At 38.1% G+C, this 27033-nt stretch overlaps 1 protein-coding gene across 4 annotated transcripts in view; it reads left to right on the top strand.

The window, feature by feature from the left end:
• The window catches only part of LOC150091209 (nuclear receptor subfamily 2 group C member 2-like), a 595426-nt gene that overhangs the window by 239560 nt on the left and 328833 nt on the right, over window positions 1-27033 (top strand). For all 4 annotated transcript variants that reach the window (XM_090374734.1, XM_090374740.1, XM_090374722.1 and 1 more), the window contains one exon: window positions 16413-16570. In XM_090374734.1, coding sequence (XP_090230860.1) covers window positions 16413-16570 — 158 coding nt within the window. The remainder of the gene's footprint in view (window positions 1-16412; window positions 16571-27033) is intronic.

The following is a 27033-nucleotide window of genomic DNA, read 5'->3' as shown; positions in this document are numbered from 1 at the left end:
TTGGTTATCCAGTTTTCTCTCGGATTGCTCACTGAGGGTGATGGTGGAAGGCTCTGTCTTCTAACTTCTCCACTAATGCTGGTGTTCCCCAAGGTTCAGTTTTTTCTCCCACTCTTTTCCTCTTGTATATTAATGACCTTCCATTGACTTAAAATCCTATCCTTAGTTTTGCCGATGATAGCACATTGCATTCCACTTTCCATTTTGAGAAACCTTGCCCTGCTCAATCAGCTTCAACTTCTCGAATAGCTAGTACCAATTCCTTAAATGCCGATCTCCAAGTAAGTCTCCATTGGGACAAAGACAACTTAGTTGATTTCAATCCTTCTAAAACTCAGTCTCTATCTTCTAACTTTTTCACTAATGCAGGTGTGTCCCAAGGTTCATTTCTTTCCCCCACTCTTTTCCTATTTGTATATTAATGATCTTCTTCCATTGATTGGAAATCTATCCATAGTTTTGCCAACGATAGCACATTGCATTCCAATTTACAATTTGCAAAACCTTACCCTGCTCAATCAGCTTCAACTTCTTGAATATCTGCTAATATCTAAAACTGTTAGAGGGGATGAACTAATTATGTAGAAAATGGAGTTTTTTTTTGTTATTATTGTTGTGTTGTTTTTTTTTTTTTTTTTTTTTTTTTTGCTGTCTAATCTTACCTTGCATCATTCGCCACTGCTAATAGTGCAAAGCAGTCCCTCTGTTCCTGATTATTCAAGTGAACACATTATTAGGAAAATGTCACCATTCTTTATACAAAAGGGTCTTGAAGGTTTGCTAAGTTCTCCAATCTCTGTTGACTTATGTTATCCCAAAATTTTTTAATTGAGTAAAAGAAGATAAGTATTTAGAGGTCCTTCTCTGAGTTACTCATGTTCTATTGGGAGAATACAGATTACAGTAATGTATCAGATTACAGTAAAGATGCAAATCCCTCCTGTGGTTGTAATAACTGAATGGGATTTCCTTTGCTTTTCTGAAGAGGTATGGAGTGAGTTTAAATCTTGGAGTTGACAGCAGTAAAACAAATATCTCTTCATCATGAGAGATGTCATCTTCATGTTTTATTATTTTCCTATGTTTCCTTAACTCTATGGTAAGGGACATAGGAAAATTATGACAGTGTTCATGTGACAGTATGAACACTGTTATACGGCCTGCCTTATGACAGTATTATAAGGTAGCATCACATACAAGTTTAAGCAAGAGTGCTTAAGCTTAGTTACAATGCCATGTTATTAAAGTCTGATTTGTAACAAAGTCAATTTGTGTAAGCTGCTAAGGTGGGAAGTTTGCATACTCTAGAACAGTGTTCCCCACCTGAGGTCTGCAGTACTTGATAATAAACATCTATTTTTTTTTGCCATAGTCATCAGTTCTATTAACTCTGATGGTAAATACAGATATACTTGCATAAGCCTAATGTATACTAGGCATGCTAAATCTGACTGCATATTATTATATTTAAAAAATAATTATTTATATAGTTTAATATTCTTTGTGATTTCTGGCTTCTATCTCAAATTCAAAAGTAGCCTGTGTCTGCAAAAGGTTGTGAAACACTGCTCTAGACCAGGGGTCGAAAAACTATGGCCCGCGGGTTAATATTGTTTTTTACATGAAAAAAATTTAAAATAAATCAAATTACATGCTGCAATAGCCAATAGTAGAGTTGAGAATAATGACCGCACGTGGCGCTACTTGCCTTGCATATTCGTATTCTGTTGTCTACCGTAGAACAAGTGTTGCCAGCATTTCTCTCAGTTTTGCTTTAGCGGCGCACGTAGTATTGTCTGTCACGGCACTCTGCGATAATAGCTGTGCGAAAAGAGTACAATATACGTCGTCATTACCAAACTAAGCATCTTTTTTTTTTTTTTTTTTTTTCCCTTTTATTTATTACCCACCGTTTCCATGTCACCCTCAAGACCAAATATGAAGAGAAAAGTGGACTTCGAATGTTGTGCTTTTAAAGCTGAATGGAGTGTGAATTATTTTGTCATAGAAATAAATCACAAAGTATCATGTTTGTTATGTAATGACACAATAGCGAAAAGAGTACAATATACGTCGTCATTACCAAACTAAGCATGCGGCACAATATTCAAAACTCACAGAAAATCAACGGATGCTAAAATTGGAAAGTTTAAAATGTAATGCATCATCACAATGTTTAATATTTTAATTTATTCATTAAAATAAAAAATGATAATGAAGCAGTAACTAAAGTAAGCTTACGAATAGCTCATTTATTAGCCAAGAAAGGGAAACTATTTACCGATGGTGAATTAATTAAATCATGTTTTCTTGTGGCAGCCGAAGAAATGTGTCCAGAGAAAATGGATTTGTTTCGATCTGTCAGTCTTTCGGTTGGAACTACTGTTAGAAGAGGACATCGGGAGCCACATCAAGAGTCAATTAAAAGCCAAGGCAAAAAATTTCAAGTGGTTTTTGTTGGCTCTTAATGAGTCTACAGACATTACTGATACTGCCCAATTGTTGCTGTTTATTTGAGGAGTCAATACTGAGTTTGAGGTTACTGAAGAATTAGCTTCTATGAATAGTCTGCATGGAACAACTACAGCCGAAGATATCTTTGAGGAAGTCGAGAAAACGCTAACTCAGTACAATTTGAAATGGAATCGGTTAAAATGTGTCACAACTGATGGTTGTAAAAATATGTGTGGAACAGGGAAAGGATTAGTTGGACAAATTTTTAAGGCTTGTGAAGAAGCTAAATGTTCAAAACCTCTGGTAATTCATTGTATTATTCACCAGCAGGCTCTTTGTGGGAAACACCTCAATCTGTCATGTGTTATTGAACCAGTTGTGTCAGCAGTTAACTTTATTTGCTGTCGTGGACTTAACCAATTTCGTGATTTTTTATTAGAGATTAAAGCCAAATATCCTGATTTGCCCTACCATACAGCAGTTCGATGGCATAGTAATGGAAAAGTTTTATTGAGATTTTTTGAACTCAGAGAAGCAATAGAAATTTTTCTAAATGAGAAAAACTGCCCACAACCACTATTATCTAACAATGAATGGTGGAAATTAGCATTTGCTACAGACGTTGTGGGATATCTTAACAAATTTAACTTAATTACAGGGGAAAACAGTGCTCATATGTGAAACGTATTCTATCGTAAAGTCATATCGTCAAAAATTTGCATTGTTTGAAATACAAATCACATTAACCAAGTTTGACCATTTTCCATGCTGTAAAAAATTTCAAATATTAGCGAAATCCCCATTCCCAAAAAAATTCGCGGCGGATATATTTTCTGAACTTAAACTACAGTTACAATAGCGTTTTTCGGATCTTGATGCAAGTGCAAAAGACATTTCCATATTTCAAAATCCATTTGGCTATACAATTGAGGAGCTTCCATCAGACCTTCAATTGGAAGTGATTGATCTGGAAAATGATGATATGCTAAAGGTTAAGTTTAAAGAAATGGATCTAACCCAATTCTATAAATATCTTTCCGAAGATAAATACAGTCAATTAAAATCATATGCACGGGGATTTATATCTGTATTTGGGAGTACTTACCAATGTGAAAAGACATTTTCGAAAATGAAATATGTAAAATCGCAATACTGATCATTATTAACGGATGACCACTTGCAAACAACTTTAATGATAGGAAGTACTAACTTCGAACTCCAGTATGATGAAATATTATCTCAGAAAAAACAATTACATTCATCGCATTAGTACAAAATTTAACCAGTTCTATAATACGTTTATTAATAAATGGAAATATTTCATTCATTTTTTTTGTAAGTTTCAGCATGTGTATAAATATTATGTAAAATATCACTTCCTAATAAAAAGATTTTGAACATGTTTTTTTTTTTTTTTTTGTTGCTCTGTGAGTAGAATTACCCATGTAAATTTCTTCGAGCTTGCTACCTGACCCGCCGAGCCTAAAAACTTTACGATCTGGCCCTTTCCAAAAAAAGTTTGCTGACCCATGCTCTAGACCATGTCAGTGCTGCTGGAAAGTAAAGTAAGTTCAGAAGGACAGAACAGAGTTGAATATCTGCATTAATGCCACCATTAAAAAAACCCAGTTAAGTGCCACTACGGTACTAGTTAATACTACCAAAACTGGGTGACAAAGAAGCCACAGAAATAAAGTAACTTGGCTTCAATACTTCAATAACTTAAACAAAAAATGGATATAAATTTGTCAAGTTACTGATTATTCAGTCTTTTGCAGATTTCTTCTGCAGAGGAAGAAATGGACAGCATCCTTATCCCTCCCTTAAAAAAAAGATAAACCCAAGAATGCAGTAAAATAAGTCTTCAGCACTTGTCAACTGACAGATCCATCAAGCCAAAATAATGATGAAATTCATTCATTGGAATTGCTATGGATTCTTATGGAATGTTGATGGCCCAAGTCTATTCTACAGATACAAGCTAGTTTGCCTTTGTTTGTTCAATACATACTTAAGGATAAATGGTGACACTGAATTTATCCTTAAAGACACTACAAACTAGTATGTAAGCCTGATACTCAAAGGCAGAACAGTGTTGGATCTCTCACGGTGAAGTTACCATCTTGGTTATGTGGGGTACAGGTAACTACATAGTTGCTTGCTAACTCTCCATATCTGTAACAGAGAATTTTTCTTTTTGACTCGATTTGACCCCTTCTCTATCTCATTGTCATGCTACATTTGGTACCATAGCGTTTCTCCATCTTTTCTTTTTTGCAAAAAAAAATAGTAAAACTGCATTAAAATTGGAATTTAAAAAAAAATTGTGGTGTTTTTTTTTTTTTTTTTTATTATGTGAAAACATCTTTGTGGCACTTACTGATTTTTTTGGACTGAAGTAAAACTGTTTGGTCACGCAAATGACGTCACACAGATGACGTCACTTCCTAAATGACCCTAAAATGCGAGATGAAAAAAAATAGAAATTGTTCACAGATATTTGTATTGTTGCAGTCAAATGGCAAATACTTGTGTTGTTGAAATCATACTATTCAACAAATGGCTACAATCAAATGGGTAATTAGGCTATTGGCTTGGATTTCACTAACCTTTTCTAATCCAAGGATGTTTTCACATAAAACATCTTTCGTACGTACAAGGCACAGTTTTTTTCCCCATTAATTTCATTAATGAATATTGTTCTTATTGTTATTTGGTTTTTAGGAGCATTAGCAACTAAGGCCATATTGCTCCTGGGATATGCGGTGGTCATTCCCTGACCTTTCTGTATTTGGTGGTGACGGGCTTGAACCCCGGTCTAATCAAGAAGCATGTGCAACACACTGCTACTCCTTCCCACCTGGCTGTGGAGGCTCCTGCTCTGAGTTATTACATATATATATACACACACACACACACACACACACACACACACACACACACACACACACACACACACACACACACACCTGTCAGCATAGAATCTGTATGGTGTGAGTTAGTTGGAAGCAAAGGGACAATGAGAGTGGGAATGATCCGCAGATCAAAAGATTTTGAAGAATATGACTTTAATCTTTGACATGCGAATGGAATGGGCAAGCAAGTGTGAATGTCATATTATGGGTGACTTTAATCTGCCCCACATTGAGTGGAATAAGGGGGGGAACACGATGGGAAAAAACTTTTTTAAATAAACTAGATGATTATTAATTATACCAGCATATTAGAGAAAGTACTGGTGGTGAGAATATTCTTGACCTCATCATTACTAATGATTCAGATGACATCACAGGGCTTAAATTACAGTACCCATTGTCAGGAAGTGGTCATGCAATCGTCAACTGAAAGATGAAAAAAGATGTTGCAGTAGTTAAAGATAAAGGCATGGGTTTTAACTTTAGAAGAGGGGACTTTGACAGTTTAAGCTGCTACGTGTGATGTCTGTCAATTGGGCAGATTGCCAAGGGATGATGAATACATTTGAATTATGGAATACTTTTAAAGCAAAATCACAGAAGCCATGAACATATACATACCTTTAAGAAAATATCGCACGAGGAGGAAGCTGAAAGCTGCAGAGATGGCTGGTCAAATAGAGCAGAAAAAGATAGCATGGGACAGTTACAGAATGGTGAAAAGTACTGAAGCCTACAACAGATACAAGTTGATCTGTAATAGTACCAAAATACACAGAGGCCAAGGCTGTGTATGAGAAAGCATTGGCTAAGAGAACAAAGAATGAGGACAAGGAATATTTCATGTATGTGAACATAAGGAAGAAAAAGTGAATCATATTGGACCCTTGTGCACTGGGTGTGGACAAGTCTTAGACAACCCAGCTGATGTTGCGGATGAATTGAACAGGTACTCTGCATTGGTCTTTACTGACGAAAGGCCCTTCATGCTGAGAAGAGGTTGTTTGAGAGATGCTGAGCCATTGTGAAATTAATGATGTCATAATTAGAAATGATTGTTTATTAGAAAAACTTTTGAGCATTAAGGCAACTAAGGCTCCTGGTTACAATATGGGTAGATGTAAAGTTTTCTGAACAGTGGAAACAGGCAGCCAGGAAACCCGCATGGTGTCCTATCGATGATTTGTCGAATGCGTAGAGATAGGGAGATCATAATTCTACTGTATAAGGCAATTGTAAGACCACATTTGGAATACTATGTATTCCAAATGTAGTCTCCATATACACTATTCCAAATGTGGAATACTGTGTATGGAGACCTCATCTGACAAAATGACATTGAGCTTCTTGAAAGGGTCCAAAGATAGGCAACTCGAGTGGTGAGATTGCCAGAAGGAAGATCGTATGAGGAAAGACTCCTATGTTGGGCTACAGGGCTTGGCAACCAGGCACTTTGGAGGTGACCTGATTGAGGTTTATAAGGCTTTGAAAGGGATTAGTAAAATGAATGAAGGTAGAATTCTTACTGTTCTGAAGAATTGCAGAACCAGAATTCATGAATTAAAATTTACAGGGTTTTAGGTTTAGATTAGGTTGTAGGAAGGTTTTTTTTAGCCACCAAGTTGCTGATACCTGGAACAAGTTGTCCTTGCACTTAGATGAGGTTGACAGTTTGAATAAATTCAAAGCTCAAGTTAGTTACCTGTGGGAGGAAGAAACTATACAATTTGTGTTTTCTTATCTACTTGGTTTTTTTTTTTTTTTTTTTTTTTTTTTTGCCAGTGCAGTAAAAGCCTATGGCTTAGTTGCACTATATGGCCAATACTTTTACAAAGTGTCTTGAGTTCAAGAAAAAACCAGGATATATTTCTTAAATCACTTTCACTGCAAAAGCATAAACTGCAATAAGGCAAAAGAGCGATAGCATTAGACTTACAACTATGTTTTTTTTCCCTATGTATTATTCTGATCAAGACTTTGTAAAAGTGATATTATGCGAATGATAACATTAGCACAATAAGTTGCATGCATTGTAGTAATTTTGTTAATAAATTGTCAAGTTTAAAATTAATTTTTTGTATGTATGGAGCATTTGATTTTAAGTGGGGGGGACAATGAAATGGAGGATAAATAAGTTTTATTTTTGTAATTTGTTAATTAGTCATATACTGAGTGGTTATAAAATAAGTTTCTCTGTTCTGGAAACCCTACTGTCAGAACAGTTAGAGATAGTACTGTGAAAATTGGTGGGTATGTCATTTAGGGTATGTGGAAGCAATTTGTAGAAGAAGAAAAATTAGTTCAAATTTCTGCCACCAGGGGAGAAATTGGCACTGTAAACATGAGATGGAATACTTAACTCAGGATTAGATTTTAATGAGAACTTAGAAATTTACAGATATTGTTCTATGTGCTTTCCTTCACTTGAGACGACATTCTAAAAACGGAGGACTGCATGCGACACAGTTTCGCATAGCATCTCATTGGGGATGTTGGCTACATGCTGTTTAATGCTTTCTTTCAAATCTACAAGCATCTGTGGTAAACTCTGTCTGTCAGAAATCCCCATAGCCAAAAATCACAGGGATTGAGATCTGATGATTGGGCTGGCCAGAACTAAATGTAAAGTGTGTTAATTGTCTGACAGCACCGGGGGTTCCCCTCATCTCTGTGTTGTATTGTTTGTAGATGACACAAAACTCTGTGGAGGCCAAAGATTTAAAAAGTGTGTGGAGAGTGATTTGTTGTGTAGTGTTATGTTCTGTTGTTTCTCTGACCATTTAGCCATGGGCTAAATGGTCAGAGATTTGAAAACCCATCATTGCCCACACTTTGCAACGAGGAGGCAGGTCAGGCATCCAGTAGATTATTTAAATACTCTGGCAAGTTCCGCCACCTATTTTCCGAGGATTTCAGTGGCAAGACCTATATAAAGGGGGGGGGGGGTGAACACTAGAATTTGGAAAGTTTCCAGAGGTTTACGAGAAAGCGGTTGAATTTTTAGATGTTGATTAGAATTTGGCAGCATTATTGGGGGTGGTACTTAGTCAGTTTAGTTGGAGTGGAGAAACTGGAGACCGGGGGGGGAGAGAAACAGGTAGGATGGGATGATAGTGTAGACATCCCCAAAGAGGTCAGTGGGGACAAGCCCCACCAGGCAAAGTATGGGGGAGGCAGAGAGGGAAGGAGACAGATACTTGTCTCCTATCTCCCCTGCCTGGCGGGTGGGGTTTTAAAGGGAACCGGGTTAGAATACCCGGTTCAGATCGACAAATGGCATGTTGGCAGCAAAGCTGCAGTATCTTCGTCGGTGATGGTCGTCAGGTCGATGTCTTGTTGAATCCAGTAGGAAAGTCAGACTGCCCATCCCACTCTGTGAGTGGGATATGTTAGCTGGCAGTGGGGGAACCAACCAGGCAACGGGGAAGGAGGGGACACACATTTACTTCATTCATAATCTGCATTCTCACTCTACTTGCATTCTATTTTTATACTTTTTTCTTATAGTTTATAATAATTTTTGTTTCCCTGTTAGGTTTTATATATATATAACTGATATTAAATATAAATCAAAATTAATGCCAGTAGTATGGAAAAACTGTTGAGATAAAAATAATAAGTTAAACATAATAATTAATGAACAGGGAGGGAGAAGAAAAGGTAAGACTAAAAATTGTAGCAGAAAATCTCCAAATAAATTTAGAACCAATTACATAAGAATTTAGCGGCATCCCCCTCTTAAAGTGCAAGTTCCGAATTACATGAAATATCACAAATAGAGACTAAACTAACTACAGTAAAATAAAATAAAGCCTAAATAACAAAAATAGACTGACCGTTATGCCCCATAATCAACGGAGGACCACAAGGCCAATAATGGTCAGGGAATCGCTGCATTTCAATCGCTGGACAAATTGTCGCAACGGCGAACTGATTGAAGTATCAAACGCCACCTGGTCCCCCAATCGAACTGCCAACGCAGAGGATTTGAAAAGCGGTGGTCCTTATGCAGCAAAAAATAAAAATATAGAACAGACAGACTAGCACTCCAGCACAGAGCCATACCACTGGCAATGTAAGCTTAATCAACTTATATAGACAAATAAATAAAATACTATAGATGGCGGTACAGGCGCAGCATAAGCACATCAAACTCACTACTACCATTTTATTTACATATATTAATATAAATTAACATAATGAAGTAGTTAAAAAAATAAAAAAAAATGGTACAAAATATGATACGAAAATTAAAAAAAAAAATTTAAAAAAAAATTTTTTTATTTTCACTCACTCATTCATCTTTCTTACACGCCAGGGAGGGGGGGATGCAATTATGTATAATAATTTCAAATGCTAATGCATAATAATTAAGTTAAATAAGAAAGAATAAAAAATGTTAAAACTAGGGTTAGTGCATCCTTAACATTTATGATTTGTTCTTTTTCTCACACACTTACACTCTCATTCATTCTGCTGGCTTTCATTTCATATATTCGACTCTTGCTTTCTGCACTGTACTCTCTGAACACCTCAATTTACTGTTATTCTTCAGTTATGGTGCAGTCCTAGCCGAAAGTTTTTTGCAGGCCAGGGAAGAATGCAGTGATTGTGTTTGTGTTGTTAGTAAATGTGAATGTATATATAAAGTAGTATAAGTTATTATTAACTTTGTATTCTTTCAGCTAATTACATTTGGTCTTCCACTCATTCACTCTCTTTCCCTTGTGCTGGGTCACTCTTTCTTTCACCAAAACTAACATTTATTCCCTTTTACAATAATTTCTATGCCTATTCATTCTACATTGCATCCCCTTGCTACCAGCTTACTGATATTTTTCAGCTAATGTGCTTCCCTGACTGCCTATACATCTCCCTCCCCCACATGGTTACTTATTTGGTGTGGGGCCCAAGGTTCCTACACATGGTAGGGTAGTTCTTGGGGGTACTTAGGTCAATCCAGTTATTAGGTCATCATCTGGGCATGGTAAGAGACGTGGGCAATTTTAACTACTGATTATTGTTTAATTGCTGGGGGGGCTGAATTGCCATTCTTTGGATAGTTCTGCATATTTCGAATACTTTTTGTGTGAAGGTTGTTTGTAAAGGCTTTATAATTTTCCTCTTCTGTAATGAATAGATGTTCTTCTCCCCTTGGAAGGGGGCCAATCTGTGCTATTGGCAATGTTCTGGGGATATCATAAATTGTACATTCATATAGAATGTGTGCTTAGTCTTCACTCTTCTGGCTGGCCAGAACTGCTGAAAGGCTAGAAATTATGCTATAATTTCTGAACGTTGAACAGAGCAGTTCCTTCGCTTGTTGACCAATGTGGGGAGGGGCACCATCTTGCATGAACACTACGGTCCGCAAGCATTGCCTTTCTTGAAGAGAGGGAATAATGTGATCTCTTACAAGAGCGCAGTACCGTGCACTAGTTACTGTGCACCTTAGGGGGGTCACGAGGTATAGACTCTTCAAAGAAAAATGGTCTGATTATAAACTCTGCTGTGAATCTATATACAGAGTCCATACTGTAACGTATGGACTCTATAGTGGTCTTTCATGCACAGCAGATGAACGAGAAGTTCCCCACATTCGGCAGTTTTGTCCATTTACAGTCCCATGAAGAGTGAAATGTGCCTCATCAGACCATAAGGTCATTTGAGCCCATCTATCATCAAGTTCCATATGAGCTAGAAATCGTAGAGCAAAGTCTATTCGTTGTTGCTAATCACAAGTCTTTAGTTCTTGCACTATGTGAATCTTGTATGGGAACCAGTGTAAAATTATTCGAAGCACTTTATGTAAAGTAGACCAAGGAAGGTTCAAGTTTCTTGACACACCTCTGGCATCACTGACTGGTAGTGTTTCGCATTCTGACCTGGAGGCCATTGCAACCACCACTTCATCCACTACCTCCATTCTGATACATGGTTGTCCCCTGCCTGGAATTACACCTAACTGCCCAGTCGCTTCAGATTTCTTTATTAGTTTTCAAAGCCCCACTGACACATCAAAGGTCCTTTATACAAACCTTTAAGTTTCCAATATTCACATTGGGAACAAGAGTAGCCTGTGCGGACGTAACTTATTGCCGCTCCTGGAACAGAGAAGTTTTTTCTGATTTATTTTCTGTTTTATTAGCTTAAATTGGCGTATTAACTTATTTTCTAGAGTAGCTTTATATTCCTAGTTACGATACTTAGTTTAAAGTAACTTATAGATTTTGTAGGTATTACTTATTATCAGTAAGGGTATCAAATCCATGTGTTACAAGTTGCAGCTCCGTTGAACGAGAGGTTTTTTTTTAACCATATTTAGCCGATTTATTAACCAATTGTTATATCAAATTATTTTCTATAAGTAGCTAGTCACGATCCTTAGTTTATTCTGAACTGAGATAGCGAGATTTGGAAGTTAATCGATACTTAAGTGTCCGTAGATTTACCGTTCATAAATTGCCACCAATGTTACGCGATACAAAATATCTCGAACTAGATAGCATAAGCTTAGTATAGGATAGTACATAATATAATATTGTCAGTTAATCAGTAAATTTATTAATCTTGTCGAACTTCATTGTCAATTAAATTGTACTTTTAACTATATACACATAATGACTTAGATTACGTAACATAAATAATTAGCAAAAATAAATAATTAATACTTAACTTGATACGGAAGTTATATAAAGAGATTTCGTAGATAACACTCGATACTGAAACATAAATATAGCGTTACAACTGTGTTGGGAAACAAGTTTAGGGTTTTAATTTTGTACTGAAATTGAAATTTTATTGAAATTAAATTGAAATCATGACTCAGACCAGAGCAGCAAAGCAAATGGCTCAAACTAATGGGAGTGCTGTGGCTCAGGGGAGAACCGAGGGGGGCAGTTGCCCTCTGAATCACAGCCTTTTAAAATGCACTACTTCTTAATGATTGTGGAGCAGTCGGGTACGGGACATGATACTGCCATGGGGGGGATGTCTTTGTGTGTGCGCGATGCAAGAACTGTAAGGAAATCAGGCGACAACTCAGCGTTGTTATGGACCTATATGAGAGCTTGAAGGACAGGGTGGTTGCCCTCGAAGGATTAAAAGTGAGGAGCCCATCAAGTTCTCAGCTGCCCACACCAACGCTAGAGCTTGCATTTGGGTATCACGCAACACAGTGGCAATCCCCAAGGCAGAATGCGCTGGTCCCAAAGGAACTAGTAGTTGTTGGTGACTCTATTGTCAGGGAAACGGGGTATGTCTACCAGGGGCAAAGGTTGATGACGTTGTAGAGCGGATATCATCTTTTAAAGGCACAAAAGGTGATATAATTATTTATGTTACGTAATCTAAGTCACTAAGTCACGTTGGCACTAATGATATTAAGAGTAGGAGACCGGCGGAATTACTTAACAAGTACACGTCACTGTTGAAAAAAAGCCATGAATTAGGGTTGAAATTGAAAGTGTCTGCAATTCTGCCCAGACACGATAGGAAGGAGTATGTGATGACAGCCCTGTTGATCAATTCGGCCCCGGAAAGATTGTGCAAGGCTCAAGGTGTAGAATTTTTTTCAGCCTGGTCTGTTAACAGGAGAGACTGCTTCTACAGGGATGGGATACACTTAAATAGAAAGGGTGCAAGAATGTTTGCTGATGCTATTGAGGCTGTGTTAGGTGGGTCGGAAAACTGCTAGCTTGGAGGGATACAAGAATTAATAGATTAACAGTAGCCACTGGCAGAGGTGAAAGTGATTCTTGCACAGCTTCTATTGGAATGAGCAGCAACCTGGAAAAAGATGCAGGATATTTCAGAGACTGCTGGGAGTCATTGGGGTACAAGTAAACACATGGGTTGTGTTAGGGTAGCTAAGAAAAAAGAACAGGTGCATGTATACTTGCGTGTACACCAATGCTAGGAGTTTGGTAAATAAATTTGATGAATTTGAGGTATTGCTCAAAGCATCAAAGGCGGATATTGTTGAGATATCAGAGACGTGGTGTCACACAGATATAAGTAATGCAGAACTGGAATCTGGGGAGTACAATGCCTACAGAAAGGATAGACAGGGTAGGAAGGGAGGAAGGGTTATGCTATTAGTTAAGAAACACATAAAATCCAAGAAAGTGAAGCCAGTTGACATTGCTGGACAGTGCAGTGTCGAGTCAGTTTGGTGTGACATAAGCATTGGGAGATCAAAATTGAGAGTAGGAGTGTGCTATAGGCCTAATGACTCTGATGAGTATAATAAGAAACTGTACAGGGAAATAGAGTGGGCCAGTAAATCAGAGAGTTTTATAATGGGGGATTTTAATTTCCTGGATATTGGCTGGAATTTGTGGGTTGGTCACTTGCACACTAGCAAGGCTTTTGTGAATTTATTGGAGGATTGTTTTCTAAGTCAGCATGTTCGGGAGGCAAGTAGAGGGAGCAATACTCTTGATTTGATTATCAGTAGTGATTCTTCATGCATTAAGAATCTGCAGATACAGGAACCACTAGGTGGCAGTGATCACAGTGTGCTGAAGTGGGGTTTACTCAAGGAGGTAACTACCATCAGGAGTAAAGGGAAGGGTTATTGCTTTCGTAAAGGCGACTACGATGGTCTGAGACAGTATTTAAATTCTATACAGTGGGACCAAATGATGATGTTACCAACAGCAAACGCAAAATGGGAAGCATTCAAGGACTTTATCTTGGAAACTACTAGGCTTTACATACCAACTAAGAAATATTGTTCAAGGTTTAGGCCAAATTGGATGTCAGATGAACTAATGAGACATATGGCAGAGAAGAAAAATGCATGGGATAAATATAAATTAACACGTGACACAGAAGCCTATGATAGATATAAGTTGATCTGTAACCAAGTTACAAAGGAGGTTAGGCAGGAGAAGGCAGATTACGAGAAATCTTTGGCAAGGGATGCAAAGAAAAACACAGCAAGGAGTTCTTTACTTATGTAAACTCTAGAAGGAAGGGGATGAATCAGGTTGGTCCACTTGATATCGATGGTTCAACTGTTCATGATCCTGCTCAGGTAGCTAACAAACTAAATCAATATTTTGCATCTACATTCACATGAGGAGTTATTCAGGAAGAGGAATGCCATAGATGAAGTAAACACTGGCAGTGAGCTAGATGATCTTGTAATAATTGAGAGTAAAATGGAGGAGAAATTGTTGAAGATAAATACAAGAAAGGCACCTGGGGTGGATGGGATCTATCCAGTTATATTAAAGGAGGTGGCAAGGGAAGAAACCAATCCATTAGCCATAATTATGAGAGTTTACTTGGACTCAGGGGAGGTACCCACAGACTGGAGATGTGAAAATGTAACCCCAATTCACAAAGGAGGATCAAAGGCTGACACAAGTAATTATAGACCTGTGAGTTTAACTTCTGTTCCAGGAAAATTAATGGAGGCACTGGTTAAAGAAGCACTGCATGATCATCTTGACAAGAATTCAATTATAGCTCAGACACAGCATGGTTTTGTTAAGGGAAGGTCTTGCCAGCCAATTTGATTGGATACTGTGATGTAGTCACAAAAGAATTGGATGCAGGGAATAACTTTGATATTATATACTTGGATCTTAGAAAGGCTTTTGATACTGTTGCACATGGAAGACTGCTGCACAAATTGGAGCAGTGTGGCATTGGTGGTAAACTGTTGCTATGGATAAAAGGATGGTTGAGTGGCAGAAGACAGAGAGTGGTAATTAATGGACACTGCTCATCGTGGACTAATGTTATTAGTGGAGTCCCTCATGGTTCAATGTTGGGTCCATTGTTGTTTTCTGTATTTATAAATAATATTGATGATGGTATATCAAGCTTAATGTCAAGTTTGCAGACGATACAAAGGTTGGCAGGGTTGTTAAGGACACTACTGACGCTATGCTGCTGCAACAGGATCTGGAAAGGTTGAGCAGATGGGCTGAGAGGTGGCAAATGTAAAGTACTACATATGGGAAACAGCAACCCCAGAGCAATGTATCAGCTCTATGGTACTACACTGACAGTAGTAGAGAATGAAAAGGACCTGTGGGTAATTGTGCAGGCGGATATGAAGTTCTCTGAGCAGTGCAGACGGGCTGCAAGAGTAGCTCGTGGTGTCTTATCAATGATATACAGGATTTTTTCTAGCAGGGATAGGGAGGTGATTATTCCCTTTCAAGAAGGATCTAGAGCTGCTGGAATGAGTACAGAGAAGGGCAACAAGGTTAGTGAACGGAACGAAGGGTTGCTCTTACGAAGAAAGGCCTAAGTTTTGCAAATTACAGTGCCTGGAGACTAGGCACCGGTGAGGTGACCTGATAGAGGTGTACAAAGCCTTGAATGGTTTGAGCATGCTCAATCCTGACTGGATACTGCCTCTTGCTCAGAATAATCACCTGAGAGGGCATAAATTCAAATTGAGGAAAGACATGTAGGATAGATGTGCAGAAATTTGCCTTTAGCCAGCGGGTAGTTGGTTGGTGGAACAGACTTCCATCCCTTGTTGTGGAAGTTGATAGCCTAAATAAATTTAAGGCTCAGCTGGACAGGTATTTCGAACAAACGGAGGGGTGAAGTGGAAGTGTTTTTTTTTTTTTTTTTTCTCTGATGTTTCATAAGCTTGCTTTCTTGCATCATATGCCTCTACTAATGCTAGTGCTGCATTAGCGTTGCTGATATTCTGGTAGAACAGTTTTATTAAAAGTCACATTCCTTTTTTGTAAGAGCCATAATGGTTATTGAAGGTGGTGTTGGCCTTTCTGCTTTTATCTAACAGGATGTCATTTGGGTAAGCAGCGTGTCTTGAATCAAATGACAACTTTTACATAGTGCAGTGCCGTTTTTCCCCTGGTGGTGGAAATTTGAACTAATTCTTTTCTTCTACAAATCGCCTTCCCATACCCTAAAGGACATACCACCGATTTTCGCAATGCTAACTCTAACCATTTTGACACTAGGGTCTCCTGAATAGGGAAACTTATTTTATCACCAACCTGTATATCCATTGCTTGTGTTTATTGTAGATATATGTTTGCATTATAGATGGAAGCTCTGATTCTCCTAGTCCTAGCTCTTCTGCACCTCAGACAGAAGACAGTCCTCCAAGCTCACCAAGAGAGAAGCAACATATTGGTACTTGTGATAGTAGCCCAGTGAGTGAATCCGGTGATGTTAATATTAAAGTAGAACCTGCAAGTCCAGTAAGTTAAGCCAATTTCTAAAAATCATGTAATTAATATATTGATTATCCAGTGATTTGTTAGATGAAATTTAACTATTTATTAAACTGAAATTCCTAACCATTGGTTGTAAACATGAAATAATTCTTCTGCTGTTATTTAGCTGAGTTAGCTGGCTTATATAATGCGGTGTTTTCATAATGACCTTTATCTGTAATCATATGAATTCCAAAGAACATCTGAACTTCGTTTCTTATGGCAGTCAACATAAGTTAAGACAGGTAGTTGAAGTAGACTTGATGCTAATTCCTTTGTAATATTCTGCTCATTATTATGGGAGCTTAAGGAAACTCCTTTGAATATATTGGGAAAATGAATCAAGATAAATAATAAAGTAAAATATTGTTTATATTTGTAGTTGTAACATTGCTGAATACCCAGACAGATCTAGCATAAAACTTACTGATTTAGCGAATAGTATATTTAAATTCTGTAATTTTTTAATAAGACTTGCTTCAGTTCTGCCATATTACTGAGTTATTACTGCTTCTGTTTGTTTTTTTGTTATTTGGAGCATTAGCAACTAAGGCCATATTGCTCCAGGATATGCGGTGGTCATTCCCTGACTTTTGCACATCCTCCGTATTTGGTGACGATGGGGTCGAACCTCAGTCTAATCAAGAAGTGTGTGCTATGCACTGCTGCTCCTTCTCACCTGGTTACGGAGGCGCCACTGCTTCTGTACAAGCCACATTTGCTTCTCTGGACAAACCTGTCCAGAGAAGCAAATGTATTAAGAATTTGCAGATAAAGGAACCACTAGGTGGCAGTGATCACAGTGTGCTGAAGTGGGATTTACTCAAAGAGGTAACTACCGTAAGGGGTAAAGGAAAGGGTTTTTGCTTCCGTAAAGGGGAGTACAGTGGTCTCAGACAGTTTTTAAATTCTGTACAGTGGGATCAACTGACGATGTTACAAACAGTAAATTCTAAGTGGGAAGCATTCAAAGAATTAATCGTGGAAGCTACTAGACTTTATATACCGATTAAGAAATATCGTTCAAGGTTTAGGCCTAAATGGTTATCAAATGAACTAATGAGACTCGTGACAGAGAAGAAAAATGCATGGGATGCATATAAATTATCAGGTGACGCAGAAGCCTGTGGCAGATATAAGCTAGTCTGTAATCAGGTCACAAAGGAGGTTCGGCAGGCGAAGGCGGATTACGAGAAATCTTTGGCAAAAGATGCTAAGAAAAACAGCAAGGATTTCTTTACTTATATAAACTCTAAAAGGAAGGGGATGAATATGATTGGTCCACTTGACATCGATGGTTCGACTGTTGATGATCCTGCTCAGATAGCAAACAAACTGAATGAGTATTTTGCATCTACATTCACATGTGAGGAATTATTACAATTTGAAAATGGAAGAAGGTTATCAAATTGTAGCAGTGTGCTTAATGATTTTGTAATAACTGAGAGCATAGTGGAGGAGAAATTGTTGAAGTTAAACATAAGAAAGGCACCTGGGGTGGATGGGATCTATCCAGTTATTTTAAAGGAGGCGGCGAAGCAACTAAGCAAACCCTTAGCCATAATTATGAGAGCATCCTTGGACTCAGGGGAGGTTCCCACGGACTGGAGATGTGCAAATGTGTCCCCAATTCACAAAGGTGGATCGAAGGGTGACACGAGTAATTACAGACCAGTTAGTTTAACTTCTGTTCCGGGTAAAATAATGGAGTCGCTGGTTAAAGATGCATTGCAGGATCAGCTAGACAAGACTGCAGCAATAATTCAAACACAGCATGGGTTTGTTAAGGGAAAGTCTTGTCTGACAAATTTGATTGGTTATTATGATGTGGTCACAAAGGAACTGGATGCAAAAAATAATTTTGATATCATATACTTGGATTTCCAAGTATATTCCAAGATTTCCAAGTAGTAGGCCTCCGTAGCCGAGTGGGCAGGAGCGGGAGTGCAGTAGCACACGCTCTTTGAGTAGACCGGGGTTCAAGCCCCTGACTGCTGAATACGGTCGATCTGCCAACCCGCACTGGACCAGCGTGGCAGATTATGGTCCATTTCCCTCAGCATGAATTGTTGAGGAGGCTTCCACCCTGCAGTGGGTTGATAATGGCTGCACTTTACTTTTTTTTTTACTTTTACTTGGATTTCAGGAAAGCTTTTGACACTGTTGCGCATGGAAGACTACTGTACAAATTGGAGCAGAATGGTATTAAGGGTAAGTTGCTACAATGGATAAAAGGATGGTTAAGTGGGAGAAGACAGAGGGTGGTAATCAATGGGTGCTGCTCTTCGTGGACTAATGTTATTAGTGGAGTCCCACAGGGTTCGGTGTTAGGTCCACTGTTGTTTTGTATATTTATCAATGATATTGATGAAGGTATATCAGGCTTAATGTCGAAGTTTGCAGATGATACAAAGTTGGCAGGGTTGTTAATGACAGTAATGGCAGTGTGCTACTGCAACAGGATCTAGATAATTTGGGCAGATGGGCTAAGAAGTGGCAACTGAAGTTCAACCTTGACAAATGCAAAGTACTACATATGGGTAGAAGTAACCCCAGAGAAACGTACCAACTGTGTGGTACTACACTTAAGGTGGTAGAAAATGAAAAAGACCTGGGAGTAATTGTGCAGTCAGATATGAAGTTTTCTGAGCAGTGCAGACAGGCTGCTAGGGCGGGTCATGGGCTTTTGTCAATGATATATAGGAATTTTGCTAGCAGGGAAAAGGAGGTGATTGTCCCTCTGTATAAGGCAATGGTCAGGCCACGCCTTGAGTACTGCGTACAGGTCTGGAGGCCTCATTTTAGGAAGGATGTCGATTTGCTTGAGCGTGTACAGAGAAGAGCAACACGATTGGTGAGGGGAATGAAGGGATTCTCTTACCAAGAGAGGCTTAAGTTCTGCAAATTGCAGTGGCTGGAGACTAGGCACCTGTGCGGTGATCTGATTGAGGTCTATAAGGCCTTGAATGGGTTGAGCACGCTGAATTCTGATGGGATCCTTCCACTTGTTCAGATTACCAACCTACGGGGACATAAGTTCAAATTAAGAAAGGACAGATGTAGAATAGATGTGCGGAAATTTGCCTTTAGCCAGCGGGTGGTTAATTGCTGGAACAAACTTCCATCTGTCGTTGTGGAAGTTGATAGGTTAAATAAATTTAAGGAGGAACTGGACAGGCATTTGGAGGGAATGGTGTGATTTTTTTTTTTTTTTTTTTTTTGGCTGATGCTGCATAAGCTCCTACACTTGCTTTCTTGCATCATGTGCCACTACTACTACTACTACCTTCCTTTCTTCATTTGCTACTAGTTTTCATATTCTTTCTCTATGCTTTGTCTACAAATCCTGCCATTCCATTCAGTTAGGTTCTCTCATTCAATTTCTTCGTTATTTTCTGTTATCTTCTCATATAAAATGGCTTACTCAAATTCATTCTCTTCACAGCATAGTACATCATATCTTTCACATGGTTCTGCTGTTTTTCATTCATATTGCTTCTTGTCATGTTGTATAGGGATGACCGACCAGCATTATTGTTTTCATTTTTATTTAGTAGCTACAGCTTTCAAATTTTTCATGACCGACCAGCATTATTATTTTCATTTTTATTTGGTAGCTACAGTTTTCAAATCATGCTGTTGCTGCAGCACCAAATTTCATTCACACATATGAGAATTTGGTGAAATTACATTGGTCAAATATGCTTCTTTTCAAAGTTGTTTGCCATCTTAGTTTATAAAAAGTTGCTATCCATCCATGTATTCTTTTTGTCTTCACCTCGGTTGTTAGCATTAGTAGAGGCATATGATGCAAGAATGCAAGTATGTACAGTATTAGCTGGCCAAAAAACAAATAAAAAATTAAAAAATATATCCCATTTCCCCCATCCATTCTCTCTAAAAGTTTGTTCAGTTCTTCCTTGAATTTATTTAAGCTATCAACTTCCACAACATTTGGCAGTTTGTTCCGGCAATCAACTATCCTCTGACTAAAGGCATATTTCCACACTTCTTTCTACATCTGCCTTTCCTCAGTTTGAATTTATGCACCCTCAGGTTCATAATCTGCACAAGAAGAAGAATCCCATCAGCATTGTCTGCTCAAACCATTCAAGGCCTTATACACCACATTCAGATCACTTTGCACGTACCTAGTCTCCAGATGATATACAGGAATTTTGTATATCATCTGGAGATTTGCAGATGTCCAATTTGCAGAACTTAAGCCTTTCTTGGCAAGAGGGCCCTTCATTCCTCTCACCAATCTTGTTGCCCTTCTCTGTACTCATTCTAGCAACTCTACATCCTTCCTAAAATGAGGCTTCCAAACCTGTACGCAGTACTCAATGTGTGGCCTGACTATTGCCTTATACAAAGGGATAACACCACCTTATTCCTACTAGCAAAATTCTTGTATGTCATTGACAAGATCTCATGACCTGCTCTGGCAGCCTGTCAGAAACTTCGTATTTGACTGCACAATTATCCTCAAGGCTTTTTTATTCTCTATCACTCTGAGTGTAGAGAAATGTACCACACAGTTGGTACGTTTCTCTGGGATTACTGCTACCCATATGCTGTACTTTGCATTTGTCAACGTTAAACTTCAGTTACCACTTCTCAGCCTATTTGCCCAACTTTCCTAGATCCTATTGCAGTAGCATACTGTCATTCCTGTCTTTAACCTCCCTGTCAACCTTTGTATCATCTGCAAACTTGGACATTAAACCTTATACGAGAGGGTAACAAAAATAGTTCATACCCTGACCTAGATAAAACATCAGTAGGAAGATGCAAATTTTAATATAAGTTGTCTGCATATTCAATAACCCACATGCAAAATTTCATTCCCGCAGGTGATTGTACACCAGAGGTGGAGTCCGGAATCTGAGGAAGGACACTATGGTTGTCAAAGTGGAGTATCGAGCAGTGATCAAGTTCCTTCATTTGCAGGGCAAAAAAGCTCAGGAAATTGACGAAGAAATGAAAGCTATATATGGACAGAATTGTCCATCCTATGACACTAAAAAAGTGGAAACGTGTGTCCAGTGTGGTCGTAGAAGTGTCTTTGACAAACCAAGAGAAGGTAGGCTGTCAACATCCAGTATGATCCAGAGACTAAAGGCATGTGAAAAACATGTTGATTCTTCTCAGAAAGTCATCAATGAAGTGGAATCGTGGTTTCAAGCAAAAAAGTTCGGACTTCTATGATCAGTGCATTAAACAACTGATCCAAGGAAGGGAGAAATGTGTTACTATATATGGAGAATACATAGAAGAGGATTAAAGTTCCTGTGAAGTTTCACCTTTCTAGGGCTATTATTTCTTGCTAAGGGTACAAACTTTTTGATACTCCCTTGTATACCATCATCAATATCATTGTTAAATATACAAAACAACAATGTGCCCAATACCGAACCCTGGGAGACTCCACTAATGACATTAGTCCACAGAGAGCAGTATCCATTGATTACCATTCTCTGTCTTCTCCCACTCAACAAACCCTTTATCCCTTGTAGCAACTTGCCCTTAATGCCATACTACTCCAATTTGTGCAGTAGCCTTCCATGTGCAACAGTATCAAAAGCTTTCCTGAAATCAAAGTATTTGATATCAAACTTATTTTTTGCTTCCAGTCCCATTGTGACCACATCATAGCATCCAATCAAATTGGTCAGACAAGATTTCTCACTAACAAACCCAAGCTGCGTCTGGCCTATAATTGCAGTCTGAAGTCTGAAAAATGAAGTACTCAAAAGGTGTGGTAAAAAGGGAATATTATTTTTTGGAAGTGAAGTATTTTTAAATAATGGTTGAATAAATTTCAGCTCTGAACTATCCTAAAATATATATCCATATGAAAGGCTTAATTTCCCAAAATAAACTCATTGTGAAATTAGTGTGAAATGAAAGGTGATGTTTATCATATAGGAATGAATGCTATTACTGAATGAATTAATGAAAAAATGAATAATTTGTTTAAGAAATTAAATAACGCTTGCACTCCACATAGATTTTTAAGGCAAAAAATGATCTCTGCACTTAAACAATATCCACAAGGATTTTGAAATATCAAAATTTGACTCTGAATGATTGGGTTATTGGAATATTCTCTTTTACAGTTTTCTTTCCAGTTTGTTTCAATCAACTTGATTTTTTTTTGCCTTTTAATATTTATGTAGAGTGCAATGTTTTTTTAATTATTTATTAAAATTAGTTGACTCTCACATATGTCTTTTTCTCAAGGTATTAGAAAGGATGAATATTATTATCAGTGCTGTTTATCAGTCTGAAAATAAACAAGTTGCTGCTGTTTTGTGTCCGAGAAGGATGTAGGTTGGCTGTCTCTGACTGACTGTTGTTGTGGGAAAAAGCACTGCACTCTATGGCTTGGTTAAGGTGTCTTGCTTCCCTGTACCTGAAAATAATGGATAAATTATCAACTAGTTATTGATGTGTCTGTTGCTATTGGGAGTTCACAAGGTAGTTGTTCTTGTAGTTAGTCTGTTCCTGAAATAGTGTGCCTTGGTTACTCTGCTTGTTTACTCTATTTATCTTATACTCTATATATCTTGTTTACTCTGTTTTAAAAGTCCTGTTAGTGGAGGCCTGAGCCTCTAGAAAGCATCTTCTTTTGTGGTGCTGAACTATATTGAACACTTGAGGATCAGTAGTTTTGAATTTGTAATGTTCTATTATAGTGTGTTAAGTGATTGTGCTCTGTTGTGGTTTCCTGTATCTGGTATAGTTGACGTGTTCATTGATTCCTTTTTTGTAATTTTCTAAGTATCTACTCAACACAGTGGTTTATTTAACCACAATCTAGCAGGTAGACTATGTCCCTTAAACTGATAAGTGGGGAAATGGCTGATGAGAGGAGCATAGGAATTGCTTTAGATTCTTATTGCCTGTAAATCTAATATTAACATTGTTTTTTTGATCAAACATTAATTACCACCTGTACCTGGATAGTAGGAAAATATTAATTGCAGCTGGTATGAGTAGCCAATACCTTGGGGATGGGTGGGAACAATTTTAGAAGTTGTTAATTGACTAAGTAATAACTTGTTAGTAAGCATTGCAGGGTATCAGTTGCTTAGAAGCGCATGTTTTATTTTGTAAGTTTCTTGATTGGGTGTAGCTGGTGTCTGGATTCTTAAATGCCCTGAGGGTTAATCACTTTGTCCATTTTGAGGAATGGTAAATTAAAAAATTAACACTGATGAGGAGTCCATAGGATTTCTGTATATTGATGTGCTAATCCGGTTATTGGAAATATTGATGTTAATGCCAAGGAGCGGAATAGTTTTGTTACTCTTTGCCAATAGAGAAAGTCATGTTACTGGTAATGTCTGTTAATATGGTTGTGAAAACTATCAAGATCTTAATTACCACGATTACAAAGTCTTTGTCACTGTGATTACAAGGTCTTCATCACTGTGATTCCAAACTATATAAATGTCATCAACAAATATTAACCATAATTCAGAGGCCGTGGAGGAAAGGCTGATGCTGCACTTCTGATTCAGGCTGTTGATCATTGCCCACAACCAGATGTGCAAATGGGCCATTTGCACATCTAGTTGTGGGGGGGGGGGAGGTGATGGGTTCTGAATTTATTTGAGGAGACTTAAAACGAACACAAGAAGATTAGTGGCAGAGATAACTCTTTCACAGGCAGGCGTTCAGAGGATTCTTCATGAACAGCATCCACAGTGAGTGTGGGTCCTATTACAAGTCAATTTTCCAGCACACACACACACACACACACACACACACACACACACACACACACACACACACACACACACACACACACACACACACACAGTGCATCCTACCAATGGTTTATGAAAGCAGTAGCCACACCCTCGCTTTTTTATTGATTTCCTTTACAAATGAAAATGCAGTTTACCCTAATGATATCAAAAATCTTCATAATTAGCACATGTGAACAGAAAAGAATCCTCATAGGATCATTCAATCTTCACATAAGGAACAGTCACCATTGGTATTTGTGCTGGTATCATTGGTGACTGATTTTCATCAAATAATTTACTATTAGCATTAGTTGAGGCATATGATGCAAGAAAGCAAGCTTATACAGCATCAGCCAAAAAAAAAAAAAAAAAAAAACCAACCCTTCCCATTTCACCCATCTGGTCACTTCAAATGTTTGTCTAGTTTGGCCTTAAATTTATTTAAGCTATCAACTTCCACAAAAACAGATAGAAGTCTGTCCCAGCAATCAACTATCTGCTGGCTAAAGGCAAACTTCTGCACATCTATTCTACAACTGTCTTTCCTCGATTTGAATCTGTGCCTCCTCAGGTTCTTAATATGAGCAAGCGGAAGTATCCTGTCAGTATTGAGCCTGCTCAAAGCATTCAAGGCATTATATACCTCAATCAGATCACCTCGCAGATGCCTAGTCTCCAGATGCTGCAACTTGCAGAACTTAAGCCTTTCTTTGTAAGCGCACCCCTTTGTTCCTCTCACCAATCTTGTTGCCCTTCTCTGCTCATTCTAGCAACTCTACACCCTTCCTAAAATGAGACTTCCAGACCTGTATACAGTACTCAAGGTGTGGCCTGACCATTGCCATACACAAAGGGATAATCACTTCCTTGTCTCAATCAGCAAAATTCCTATATATCATTGACAAAACTCCATGACTTGCTTTGGCAGCCCACACTGCTCAAAGAACTTCATATCTGACTGCACAATTACACCCCAGGTCTTTTTCATTCTCCACCTCCCTGAGTGTAGTACCACATGGTTGGTACGTTTCTCTTGGGTTACTTTTACCCATTTGGAGTACTTTGCATTTTTCAATGTAAACTTCAGCTGCCACTTCTCAGCCCATCTGCCCAAAATTTCTAGATCCTGTTGCAGTAGCATACTGTCTTTACTGTCATTAACAACCCTGCTAACCTTTGTATCACTGCAAACTTGGGACATTAGCCATGATATACCTTCATTGATATCATTGATAAATACACAAAACAATAATGGGCCCAGCACCAAACCCTGGGGGACTTCACTAATAACATTAGTCCATGTACAGCAGTGTCCATTTATTACCACTCTGCCATCTCCCACTGAACCATCCCTTTATCCATTGCAGCAACTTGCCCTTAACGCCATACCACTCCAATTTGTATAGCAGTCTTCCATGAGCAACAGTATCAAAAGCTTTTCTGAAATCCAAGTACAGTCAGTCCTTGTATAGCATGATAGTTGTGTTCCTAGACACCCTCGTGCAGTGCAAAATCGTGCAATATAAAGAACAGGCCCTATGGGAAAAATAGGGTTAGGTGCCAACTACCCAAGATCAAACACACATTTGTAACCAAAACATTACCAAACACAATAAATAAAAAAAATGTAATAAAAAACTGTAATAAAATATTGCTAATGCTTTTGCTTCTATCGTAAGCAAACTTGTTCTTTGTTTGATTTTCTATCCAAACAGATGACATATGTTCCATCTCTTCCAATTCTTTGTGTCTTGATCTAATGGGTTTTATTACACTTTGATTACAGTTGTTCCTGCTATGAAAGTTGTTTTTTTATTCTCGGCATTGCCTTATTTAGGCCTGTAGCATGTGCAATATCACATGGTCTTTCATTTCACTCAAAGTGTTTCACAATTTCATATTTTTTCTCTATCAACAGAGGCAGATTGACCAGAGGCCAGTGTGATTTTGGCCATAAATGCTAGTATGACGCCACGACACATTTTCCCAGGTAAGAATTTTTGACCCATTCCACCTGTCTATCGATATTGCTTTTCTTTTCTTTTCTCTCTGAATCTGTAGTGTCTTCACCAAGATGCTTCCTTTTCACACCTTTTAAGTATTTTACTAATTTTTAGGGAATAAAGCACAATTACAAAATGAATAGGCACGCTTGATACACATAAACAAAGCTGCGCACGCGTGTAGCAACTAAATAAACAATACCGTAAAGGCAGAGACGCACTATTAACATTTCACTAGCTCACATTTTACTAAAGCACATTTCTGGTAGTTACTACCATAAAACAATAAAAACAATTTCCAGTTGCGTTTCTGTTAGTGGAATCTGTTATAAACTGGTAGTAAACTCGATCTAATTGCATTTGCGATAATACCGATAGCTGGAATTGTGTTGATTTTTACGTTATTTTGGTGAAATGTGTTTCCCCTTCACTGATATAAAAAACATAAATACATTTTCCGAATCTTCTCTTCATTCCTATCATGTCGCGTTCGGTTGTGGTGATTCCCCGTTTGATTGCCGTTTCTTGTAAACACAAAGGCGAATCGTGCATAAGCAAATTCGGTTCATGTTATATACGATGTCGTTCCCCTATTTATAAATCGTGTATGATCGAATTTGTGTAGTGTAAACACATGTTATACAAGGACTGACTGTATACGATATCAAAATTATTTTTTGCATCC

The sequence above is a fragment of the Mastigoproctus giganteus genome, chromosome 1 (assembly GCF_048544385.1).
Source record: "Mastigoproctus giganteus isolate SK-2022 chromosome 1, ASM4854438v1, whole genome shotgun sequence".
In the NCBI taxonomy this organism is placed as follows: Eukaryota; Metazoa; Arthropoda; class Arachnida; order Uropygi; family Thelyphonidae; genus Mastigoproctus; species Mastigoproctus giganteus.
Note: the sequence above shows the minus strand (reverse complement) of the source record. Positions and strands in the feature narration are given on the sequence as shown.